General features: G+C 41.3%; 2 protein-coding genes and 1 non-coding gene across 3 annotated transcripts in view; 1 reads left to right on the forward strand and 2 right to left on the reverse strand.

Annotated features, from left to right (window-relative positions):
* STK39 (serine/threonine kinase 39) overlaps positions 1-12,673 on the reverse strand; it is a 315,997-nt gene that overhangs the window by 288,353 nt on the left and 14,971 nt on the right. The window lies entirely within an intron of this gene.
* On the forward strand, positions 2,285-2,357 carry TRNAC-GCA. Its single transcript has one exon. It is a non-coding gene; the product is annotated as a tRNA-Cys (tRNA).
* Positions 10,741-11,148, reverse strand: LOC120854882 (cytochrome c oxidase subunit 6C-like). The gene has a single exon (XM_040229271.1). The coding sequence runs from the start codon at positions 11,095-11,097 to the stop codon at positions 10,873-10,875; it is 225 nt and encodes a 74-aa protein (XP_040085205.1). The 5' UTR covers positions 11,098-11,148; the 3' UTR covers positions 10,741-10,872.

The following is a 12,673-nucleotide window of genomic DNA, read 5'->3' on the forward strand; positions in this document are numbered from 1 at the left end:
TTTTTCATTAATATAGTCAATGAATAATACAGAGATATGGATACAGATAGGTATCAAAGCCAGCCCAGGAAACAAATGTGCTCTATAAAAGAAAAAACATCAATTACTGATTTTAGTATCAAATCCATGTTAGCATCACAACTTAGAAAAAGCTTACTAGAAGCAAATCACTTAAATTCTCTCCACTTTGAAAATACAATATGTATAGGGACAATATGAGCTTCTCTGGTGGTTCAGACAGTAAAAAAATCTGCCTGTAATGTGGGAGCCTGGGGTTCGATCCCTAGCTCAGGAAGATCCCCTAGAGAAGGAAATGGCAACCTACTCCAGAATTCTTGCCTGGGAAATCCCAGGGATAGAGAAGCTTGGCAGGCTACAGTCCACGGGGTCCCACAGAGTTGGACACGACTAAGTGACATACGTTTTCACTTTCACTTTGCCATAGGGATAGTAAAAACATAATACTGTGTCATCATTAAGGAGGAAATATACGGAGGTTCCTCTTGCTGATGGGCATCCCAACAAAGAAGGGATTGAGAGAGCACCAGCCCACACAAGGGCAGGAGGGTGCCACAGACGAGCCCCGTGCTCTGCCCCAGAAAGCGCCTCTCTGGAATCGGTGGCACTGCCGCTGTCACTGACGGAAGTCCCACAGGTCAGAGAGGACTGTGATTCATCTGTACAGAGGGTCCTGCAGCCTGGCCCGAATGTCCACAGTAGGAAAGTGACTTGTACAGAGCCACCAAAGTGGAGAAAATTCCCAAAAGGATGTCTTGGGAAAGTTCACTTTCACAGCATCAACGTGTATTGTCTTTCCTGGGAAGCTGACCAGTCAGGTCAAAGTCCTACCACCAAAAACAATGACCGTGGGATACACGGGCACCACACGTACCAAGACGAAGGCAGGGGAGCCCTCGTCCTCTGCCCCCCAGTCCTCCCCAACGCTCCCGAAAGAGGGTGAGCAAAAACAAGGGCCAACTCGGCTTAAAAGACACGACCATACTGACAGAAACGTCTCATCGTGAGCCTGGAAGGCCCGAGACAAAATCAAGAGGTGTCACGTTTCTGCAGAGCTAATTCCACACACAGAGAGCAGGCAGGAGCAGAGGACAGACTTCTCCTCCCTCGCCAATCCCCCCAAAAAGTAAAATAAGTAAAAACAGATCCCAGAAGGTCCAAAAGGGAAGCGGGAAAGCCTGAACTGGACACTCGCAGAACAGTCAAAAGACTGATGTCCATTCAGCCTCTCAGCAAATAACCACTGGCTCCTGCCAAGTGGCAAGAACCTGTTGAATGTTACTCAGGATATAAAACCTGGGACAAGCATGTTTCCTCTTCTCAAGGATTTGAAAGTTACCAGAGCAAATAAACTTTATGCCCACACAGCTGCATTACTCAGTTGTAGGTGATTTTCCCTAAGAACTGAACACAAGAGTCTGGGATAGGCATTTGGGTTGAAACCTGAATGACGCATGTAACTCATAAAGCAGGAAAAAAAAGGGAGATAGAGAGACTAGCACTCTAGAAAGTAGCCAAAGGTGCAATGAAGGCAAAAAGGTGGGATGAACCATTTATTTTCAGGAAGCAAAAAATACAACAGGTGAAAAGTAATGAAAGGGAAAAAACAAGGATGAAATACTGAAACAAGTCACTAGCAGGGCTGGAAGTAAGAGGAGAAGAGATATATCAGGGCAACTGACATCCCCTACTATGATCACTGACTGCCCACCTTCAAAGTGAAATCAAACAGCGCGGCATAAAATGTGAGAAGATGACAGCTTTTGTCTGTTCCTTTTCCATCAAGTACTATTTGTTTAGGAGAGAAGAGGTATCCAATTAGTCTAAGAGATGAGCAATGATCCCAGATATCCCAGAAGGTAACACCAGTCCTCAGCGGTGGGGGAGGCGGGGCACTATTGCCTTCGCCAGGCAAATCCCAATTCTCTTACGACTTATGTGGTACTTAAAGCACCTTAGAGCTTCCCTAGTGGCTCAGACAGTAAAGAATCTGCCTGCAAAGGGGGAGACCTGGGTTGGGAAGATCTCCTGGAGAAGGAAATGGCTACCCATTCCAGTATTCTTGCCTGGAGAATCCCATAGACAGAGGAGCCTGGCAGGCTACATTCCATGGGGTTGCAAAGTTGGACACAATCGAGCGACTAACTATAGCACCTTGGTAGACCAAACATGTCTCTTTATGTCCAGTAAGTGAAAAAAAAAGTTTTTTCAAAATTTTAAATGTGTTCAGATCTTTTCAGGTACACTTAACTCTCAATTTGTTGCTTCCCTGGTGGCTTAGATGGTAAAGCGTCTGCCTGCAATGCAGGAGACCCAGGTTCGATCCCTGGGTCAGGAAGATCCCCTGGAGAATATGGCAACCCACTCCAGTATTCTTGGCTGGAAAATCCTGTGGATGGAGGAGCCTGGCAGGCTACAGTCCATGGGGTCGCAAAGAGTCAGACACAACTGAGCGACTTCACTTTTTCAATTTGTTGGTCAGCTGCCTTGCAAAGTACAATAAGTCCCCTACATACAAATGAGATCAGTTCTAAGAGCAAGTTCGGAAGTCCAACAAAGTTAGCTAGGTACCCAACTAACACAATCGACTATATAGTACTGTAATAGATTTATAATACTTTTCACCCAAATAATACATAAAAACAAACACAAAAAATAAATATTCTTAATCTGACAGTATAGTACCTCAAAAAGGACAATACTGCAGCAGCTGACACACAAGGGTTGACACTGAGTGAGCAGGAAAGAAGAGTCACTGCCTGGAGGAGGGGGAGGAGATGGTAGAGCTGAAGGACCGTCAGCAGGAGGAGGTGGAGGGCAGGCGGCAGTCACACTCAGCCTGGTGTTGCTGGAACGTAAATTCGCATCTTTCCAAGTTCTCCACTTGAAGGTTCACACGTAGGGGACTTACTGTGTAGCTTAGCCATGACTAGGAGGACTTCCACTGCACACTGAGACGGCCCGTGGCCCTGTCCCTTCCTTTCTGGGGAGGGGAGGGCTTTTCCTACGGTTCCTTTTACCTCCTCCCTCTCACATCACAGAGTTGTTTGTAGGTCTCTGTCCTTGCATTGTCCAAACCCAACGTCTGGCAGAAAGATGCCCTCAGCTACAGAAGAAAACTTAGCTAGCCCACCCCTCATCTTTTCTCTGAGTGGTCTGTAGCAAGCTAGCACTCCCCTCTCGATGCAAAAACTCTGGTCTCTCAATTGCTTTCCTAGCAATCTTGGCACTACCTAAAGATGCAGCCTTAGGAACATAAGCAGCCATTTCCTAGAGTCAACCTTTAAATTGATGAGACTTCACAGCGAGCCCTCCGGACTCTCACTTACTTTGCTGTCATGATGGAGGAGAAGTCAAGTTTCCTTAACCTGCTTTCCTTGCTTTCATCTAGTATTTTACATACCTATTGCTAATTCTGATTGACTTGTTTTCTTTAAACTTTATCAGGTAAGCATGATGTGCTTATCTTATTGTGCAATGCACCTCAGAACATGCTGGCATGCTATGGAGGGCTCACAAAGAAAAGAAATGAAGTCTTCGTTTCCTTGCACACTTGAACAATCGTGACAGTCAATGATTCTCTTTGTTAACAGGTTTCACTGTGAGAAAAAGGAATGGGATGAAACTCAACAGCTCAGTTAGCAACGGCGACAGATGCCAAAGCAAGCATCTCTGCAGAGCCGTGACAGTGGAACAACTGGCTTGCCAGGTGAGACTTCTGCGACGAAGAGGTGAGGCCATGCTAAGCTGGACAACAGCGATGGTTACGAGTATGGACTTTGAGGGAAGAGAAACTAAATCTGTCCTTGGCAAATCGGTGTAATCTTAAGCTTCGGCTTCCTCATTGGCTTGATATGTGCACTAAATAAAATACGCATGTAAAGTCCTGGGCAGAGTGGCCACTAACACAGCACTGATGAAGTGCTGATGACCAACAACGTGGGTTCAGAGCTTTCTCCCTCAGAGATGACACACATAGGCAATGCCAAGGGAGACATCGCAATCAAACGCAAGGCATTTCTACTGCACCAAGAAAAACAGTCCATCAAATGAAAGCCAGTATTTCTAGGGAAAGGGCTGGTTCTAAACTCGTCTCCACTAAATGCTTTCGTTTCTTCCAGATTTTTTTTTTTTAAGAAAAAAAACTTTTTATTTAAATTGTCCAAGATAATATAATTGTAGTTGTGGGCAACAGAGGGAATTAAGACAATGCACCCTGCCTCACTCACCAAATAGCGCCTCCAGTTATACCTAGGCTACAGAGAAGAGGTTGTATTTTTAAATGAAGGACCAACCTACATACAAAAATATTTTCCCAGTACAAAGTTAAAATCTTTGACTTCAAATGCTGATCTAGGAGACGGAGTCAGAAACAATGGTTCCTTCTGCTTCCCAAATCCATTTCTTTTGTACTGAAATTATTTGTTGAGTTGGTTAAATCATAATGAACTGCGGTTGATTTCGGAGAAAAGGGAACATGTGAGCAGGATGATGAGAAGTAGAAAAATTCCACTACAACCAGGATATCTTTGTTTAAAGGCACAAGTTGATTAAATTCACATCCTGTGGTCGTTTGTTGAATTTTCAGAACAATGGTAAATGTAGTTACTGAGAAAACAGAAAAACCATTGTTCCTTTTCATTAGTTCTCTTCCTTGTCAAAAGTTTAAACACTGTCTAAAAGTCTACAGCTTATAGTCAAGACAAAAGCATGATGTTAATACATGCACATCAAAAAGCTAAACAGAGATTCATACATACACATACTTACATATGCAAATATTCAACTAATGTTAACATTTAAACCATGTCTGTATAGACAATACTAAACTTCAGAAGTTGTCTTTATGAAGAGAATTACCAAGTTTCATCAAAATATTAGCTCCATCTCTCACCACAATTCCACCTTGGAACAAACTTTACAACACACAGTGGATGGCGGGAATGTCACAAGTTGGAGTTGCAATCCTTTCCTTTAGAATTCTAACAATAATGATATGATATGCGGTCGCAGAGACAGGACTTTGGAGAAAAGGTGATCAGCACTGAAGCTTAGTTACACAGCTCCGCTAGAGAATGACCTCACTGGGATGTAATGGGTTCCCTGTTTTCTCCTGGAGACTTTCTAAGTTCCTTCAAGGTCAACCCTCAAAGGGAGCTCCTCTTTATATTACCAAGATGTAGCAACGCCTGGCACACACCTGAGCTGAGCAAACACCAAATAAACAGACTGAGGATAATCAACCCACCCTCTGATCAAGTAAAAGCAGGGAGGTGTATAAATTCTGACCTTTGGCCAGCTCACGTTAGCTCAGCTCTTTTTCTACAGAACAGACTCATTCCCACCCTCTTCTCTGGATCCTGAGAACCATCATCCCACTTTCTACAACACATGAAGAACAATCTTCTTAACCCATAAGGCCTCTGACCACCAGGCAAGAGATTCCAGGATATTATAGGTGTGTTTAAAAAGTAGGATATCTGCACAGGTTAGTTTTCTTTTAAATGTTTAACAGTCTGCTGTTTTGGCTGAATTTTTTTGCCTGGTTTCAATGCTAGGAAGTACATGAGCAAAGCTCTATAATTTTCTCTCTTCTATAATGAAAGGTCTTTTGAGTCCACTGACAGAATTCTATGTTCTCTACGGCTGTCAACATTTCAGCATTAATGTTAGTAACTTTCTTAAACCTCCCAAACCCCCATCATTGACTTAGGTAGATGACAGGCCATGAGAATTGCTGCTTTATGCAAATAGTCACTGACTGAATTTGGGGGTACTTTGTATGACAAAGAAAGAAATCTATTAAAACATTTGAGTAGTAAATATATGAAACAGCGACTACTAAAATAAAAGGCTTGGAGATAAAATCATGTGATCTATTTTAATGATTATTTTAATGAGTATTAAAGTTTACTGAATGGCAGTGGATTTTCTAAGTCACTGGATACTCAATTATCCATACCAATAGAAGGGTAACTGGTATGGAAAACATAAAATAATATTGTTGTATACCTGAAACTAACACAACATTGTAAAGCAAGTATGCTCCAATAAAAAGTTTTTCTAAAAAAAGAAAATATAAATAATAAAAACAGTCTTCACATACTGACCACTTTCTATGTCAAACAGGGGTAACTGAAGCTGCCTCACTGCGCTAATGTGAAGATTACATGGACTATGAAAAGTGTTTAAATCAGGGGTTGACATAATAGCTCCTCAGTGCTGTTACTATTATAATCACCTTTATTGTTATATTACTCATTATGCATTCTTATTGTTGTTGTGGTTTAGTTGCTAAGGAGTATCTGACTCTTTCACGACCCCACCAGGCTTCTCTGTCCATGGGATTTCCCAGGCAAGAATACAGGAATGGGCTGCCATTTCCTTCTTCATGGGATATTCCCAACCCAGGGACTGAACCAGCGTGTCTGGCATTGCAAGTGGATGCTTTACCACTGAACCTCCTGGGAAGCCTCATTGTGCATTACATTATCCTGCAAAGCCAATATGATGGTCCTGCTTTAGATGATGAAACACTGGGAAGCTCGATAAGGCCCAGGTACTGGCTCACAGTCTCAAACTTGGTAAATGATGCCAATGAGATCCAGGCCAAGTTGACGTAATGTGCAAGTTCTAGCTCTAATGTCATGTGATGCTGCTTCTAAAGTAGGGACCTTTCTTCTGGAAGTTAACTCCTTGTCCTCATAGCTTGAAAATCCTAAAGGCAGACGACACAACAAAAGCTGAGGAGGCAAAAGGAACCCTTGAAAGGGCAGGGACTCTGCAACCAGATGCCACTGGGTTCAGATTCAGTGGTGTGATCTTCAAAAGGTGATGCGATCATCCAAGCCTCTGCTTCCTAATTTGTAAAACTGGGATAATCATACCAATCCTGGCAGGAATAAGCTAAGGATACGATATAAAGCATGTAAAGTACTCGGTCCTGTCCTCAGCACACAAGGGGTGCTCCACAGATTGGTATTAAAATCATCCCGTTGACTTGAATCACTTTTACAAGTACTTAAGTCTTCATGGTATAGAGAAAAATTTTAAATCTCCCAGAATTTTAATTTTCAACATTTTTTTCCAAAGATAACTGTATCTCATGGAGTATAAAATAAAATTCTCCCTCAAGACTCAAGTAACTTTTATTACCCCTAATTTTTCTTTGGTCATATGTAATTTTTGTTATTTTACACACATATAAAGAAAGAAAATGATACAGTCACCTGTTCTATACATAACTGTATTTATGCCAAGCTTTGGTGCTTCTGAAGGAGAATGAAAAGAATGTAATAAAAAACTAAACCAAAATAGAAAAGAGTGGGAAATTCTTAAAACACACACAAAAAATCCATTTTCCTAGAGCACTATCTGCTGCAAAGTAACTGATGAAAGGGCCTCTACACATACACTACATACATGAGCATCAAAAAAAAAATAAATAAACAATGGGACATGTCAACAAAAGGAAAGATGGCTAAACATTTTTTTTTAATCCAGTAATCAGATGAACAGTCAAATATAATAAAACATGTAGGAAAATTCACTTTATTGTTTCAAAAAATGAAAACCTAAAGAAAGCACATTTATAAATGTACTCTAAGCCAGGTACTCGGTGATTTCCAGCTCCCCACCAAAGCAATCAAATACAGATTAGCATGCCTATCAGCTAAGACCAGGCTGTCAAAATGCAAGCTTTAAATTACACATTGCCTTACCAGAAAGTATTTAAAAGATTTTTCTCCTAAATAATAAAGAATATTGCACAGACTGTAATAAAATAGTTTAATTTTGCTTATGTGCTAAAAGGCATTTTTAAAAGCAGATTAAAACACAGAATTCAAGACAGAAGAAACATCTCCAAATGAAAGAAAACCACTTGGCTGTCTTTTCCAAAGGCAAACATGTTGTTCGTCTTTCTCGGACCCAACAAAAATTCCTACAAAATGATAATCAAACAGGAGCTTAAGTGCTGCCTTGCAAATCAGACTACATTTCAAGTGGTCTGAGGGCAAACTAAGATGGCATTTTATGAGCATGGTTCTGATTTTTAAAGGTAACAGGGAAACTGCTCTTCGAGGACTGGGAGACCTGGGCACCAAATTAAGGACTCGGGCATTCAACAGTTACTGAAATGTTCAGCCCGCCAGCCTTTACTTGAAAGAGAAAGAAACTGGGGTCGAGGAGGGAAGAAAACAAGGAAAAGAGGGTGTGGGTAGATACTTAATAATGATTCTTAGGAAGGAGGCAGAGCAGCTTAGAGAAACCTTCCAGAACTATTAATAACTGGTCACCTCTGAAACACTGGAGCACTAAACACCTAATGAAATTAAGAAGGACCAGACACTCTTCCCGATATGTGCAGAAAAGATACAGTTAAGATGAAACTATTCACATAGGGAAATGAGCTATTCCAGGAGTTTCAGGTTCCAGATATATTTTTCATAACTTCACCATCATTACATAAACAGGATGAACTATTTCACAGCACTTTCGAGTTGGCAGAAAAGGCAAGACCGTATCTCATGATCCACACATCAATATTTCAGAACTGAAGACAATTTACAACTAAGACATGGCAGAAACTTTCCCAACTTATGTTCTATATGGCAAAAGGAAGGCTGCATCCCAGGGAAGTATTTACTGACTTAAATGAATAAGCTGCTTTTAAAGCACACCGTGAAGTATATATTTTTTAACAACAACAACAAAGTGCATTACTCAGGATTACATTCTAGACTGGTTACTTACCTAGGAGTAATGTTACGAAGGTTCCAGCCACATCCAAGTTTTCTTCCCAGGAGGGAGCTCGGGATGCTACACCCTTACCTGAGGAGGGCGCCTGAGTTTAAGGCAGCAGTTTATAGGCTGGGAGATGCCCTATGCAGCCACTAGGTAAAATCTGGATCCTCAACCTTTGGGATTAAAACTGACAAGCAGAGAATCCGGCAGTTAGTAGCCAAAGCTATGGCTAAAGAGGAAAAGAGAAGCTGAAAGAGCCATAAGGGTTATTATGAATGAGCCAAAATCCTGAGTCAGCAGAAGAGAGGAGCAGGTTGTTTTAGTTGCTAAGTTGCGTCTCTCTCTTTGTAACCCTGGGGACTGCAGCCCGCCTGGCTCTTCTGCCCATGGGATTCTTGTCCAGGCAAGAATACTGGAGTGGGTTGCCATTTCCTTCTCCAGGGGATCTTCCCGATCCAGGGATTAAACCCACATCTCTAGCATTGGCAGGCGTATTCTTTACCATTGGGCCACCTGGGAAGCCCAGAGGAGCAGGTAAACACAAGCAAAAGCCCAAGCTTATTGACGGGCTACGTCACACCAAGGTTAGAGGATCTGGAATTGGGGAATCCCAAATTCCTGCTGCTAAGGTCTTGTCCACTTCCAGGGTTCATGAGAACACTCTTGACTGCAATCCCCAAAGACCTAGAGGCTCAGTTTTTGCTGGGCAAAACCTGGGATGATGGATGAAACTCCTATCTCTCCATTCCCATATCTACCTTTATAAAGAATGCCCTGTAATGTGGGGGTAATTTTAATGAGTCCCCAGTCCTTCTAACCAAAAGGGTATATTAGTCAATTTAGTTACACTGTATAGCCCAGACTTTTTACCAATTCTGAAATTCTTTCCATAAATTTGTCCATAGTAACACACTTCACAACATCTCACTTTTTTCATTAATAAAGTGAAGCAACTTTGATTTCTTAAACTTGGGTGATAATTTTCCTCTTTTCAACCCATCACTACCCACCCCTCCATCCACCATTTTCTCCTCCAGGTCTTAGATATTGCAGGTCTCAGTCAAGTAGGAAATAAGGCAAGATGCTGCTGCTGCTGCTGCTGCTGCTAAATTGCTTCAGTCGTGTTCGACTCTGTGCGACCCGAGAGACGGCAGCCCACCAGGCTCCCCCGTCCCTGGGATTCTCCAGGCAAGAACACTGGAGTGGGTTGCCATTGCCTTCTCCACTGCATGAAAGTGAAGAGTGAAAGTGAAGTCGCTCAGTCGTGTCCGACTCCTAGCGACCCCATGGACTGCAGCCTACCAGGTTCCTCTGTCCATGGGATTTTCCAGGCAAGAGTACTGGAGTGGGGTGCCACTGCCTTCTGGGTCTAACATTCTTTTAAGACCAGAAATGGAAGCAACTAAGAGGGCAGTTAACTAACATAACAAGTGGAGAAAATTTTTATGCTATTTATCAGAAGTACAAACACAACGCCCCAAGTCCCTGCAGGCCCACTTCTGGATCTCCAGCTACAGAAATACGGACCCTGGAGACAACCAATGAGTCAGCTGCTAAAGGACTGGTTAAGTAAAGTACATCCACATAACAGAAATGGACCCCAAACAGAAATAAACTGGCGTGTTTTACAGTGAAGTGGATCTGTAAGAGATGACCTAGAATGAAAGCTGCGAAAATTTATAATATTTTACTATAAATACATATAGAAATACATGCAAGTAAAATATGGATGTAATATATATTATTTGTAGAAGTCTGTAAGTTGTAGAATATGATGCACAGTTACCACATTTCATGTATAATATTTACATTTGAGGAAAAAAAATCGATGTGTATGTTTATACACAGGAAAACAATGTGGAAGGATACACATCACACTGACCATACAGGCTATGGCTGGGAAAGGAAATTGAGGGCTGTTATTTTTCACCAGGTTGACACCTAAGTATTTATTGTATCTTTGTAATTTTAAAACTCTTTTTTTTGTTTGTTGTTTATTTATTGAGAGACTATTTCTCACCCCAGATAGTCATAGTTTCATAGTTCAGGAACACAGGAAAGTGACAAACTTCCAAGGAACTCAACCCCCAAAATTCTTCATATTCCAAATCACTTTGCACTCTGAAAGATACCACCCTTCCTCATCTCCTCAGAATCTTTCATGGAATCATAATTTCTGTAGAAGTCTGCATATGCCTTCTTTCTTTTTTCAGCCACAGCAAACTTATAGAAAGCCGCAAACCCCAGGGAGACCATGAATGCTCCAACAATATGAAATCGCAGACGTTTGGCCAGGAGGCCACGCATCTGAGGTTTTGCCAAAGCAGTGGACATGGCAATTTTTCTTCTCGACGGCTCAAGTGCGATATCCTCTCAGGCTGATGGAGAAATGGACGGCATTCCCGCAGCACCTTGAAACTCTTTAAAACAAAATAAACACTAGTCGTGCCAATGGGGATTTCATCCTTTTGTTAAAAATGCTACGAAATCCAGACTTAAAAGACCAAAACACTCAACCTTCAGATCATTAAATTGCTAGAGATTCATTTCTCCCATATATCCCTGAAATCAAAAACCTAGTTCTACAAAAAGATATTTAACCAATCTAGAAAATTCTCGCTGCCAGTTCAAGGGTTGATATGAAAGGTCAGTGTGAAATCTCAAAATCATTACTGTGCTCAAACACACCCACAAACAACAGGCAAGTTACTTACTCATAACTTCCCTCTGTCCCAGAACTCTCTGTAAAATGTTTTCACTTTCCATCAGACAAGTAACAGATACCAGAATAAGGTGATCCATAACACTCAGAGGACAAAAGACAAAGCAGAACAGATACTTCTAAGACATAAACTGTAACACAGACGTTAAGGTTAGATTGTAAATGCATTCCGAGAATATGGGAGAAAAATACACATATGTTTTCTGTCCAGTAATCATCAAGTATGTTTGACTCTTGTGCACACATGTGTGCTCTGCCATGTCCAACTCTTTGTGACCCCATGAACTGTCGCCCGCCAGGCTCCTCTGTCCATAGAATTTCCCAGGCAAGAATACTAGAGCGGGCTGCCATTTCCTTCTTCAGGGGATCTTCCTGACCCAGGGATCAAACCCACATCTCCTGCACTGGCAGGCTGATTCTTTACCACTGAGCCACCTGGGAAGTCCCAAAGTTTCACATTTGTCTCTCAGTATGTACCAAATCATACATATGAAACAAATCACTTTTGCCAAGCAGGTATTAATCTAAGACTAGCTTATTTTTCTTTCTCCAAACAAACTAAATGTGAAAGTACTGGGAATGCTAAAATGTATCAATTTCCCAAAACATCAATTTATGCTTTTTATCTACAGTCCTGTCCCATTTAAACCTACACTCCTATGGCAAAATTCAAACAGCATCTACTCCTGAGCCATTATGTAATCGGTGATTTTTTTCCCCTTCTCACCCACTTGTATTATCCAAACTTTCTATAATGACCATCTATTATTACTTACATGATATTTGGGAACTTTAAAATAAATAAAATTGGAGGTTTCTTATTGTTGTTTTGTAACTCAGAGGTCTAGGTAATATCCTCTTCTAATGAGAAATGGGTGTGAGCCAGCCACATTTCCACATATCTTATCCATGTACAGATCTGTTGCCCCTCTGGAATGAACAGCAAGCCACTTAACATTTAAATACATAAAAAGATAACACCAGCCCTCTTTCCACATCTAAAAGCAAATAATATCTTATGACAAGGGCTGTTACCAGAAGACTTTTCAATTTAATAAATGGTATACATACCTACCTCCCATCCTTCTATGATTTCTATTAGTATATGATAAACTAAAGAAAGTGGGCAAATTCTGTTGATAACTATTAATGGGTTTCTAATATTTTTATCCTAATAGGCTGGCAATT

Source organism: Oryx dammah, unplaced genomic scaffold, assembly GCF_014754425.2.
Source record: "Oryx dammah isolate SB20612 unplaced genomic scaffold, SCBI_Odam_1.1 HiC_scaffold_27, whole genome shotgun sequence".
Classification (NCBI taxonomy): Eukaryota; Metazoa; Chordata; class Mammalia; order Artiodactyla; family Bovidae; genus Oryx; species Oryx dammah.

Bases quoted from the DNA above. Each gene is read 5' to 3' on its own strand.
- LOC120854882 (XM_040229271.1), bottom strand. From the start codon at position 11,097: ATGTCCACTGCTTTGGCAAAACCTCAGATGCGTGGCCTCCTGGCCAAA.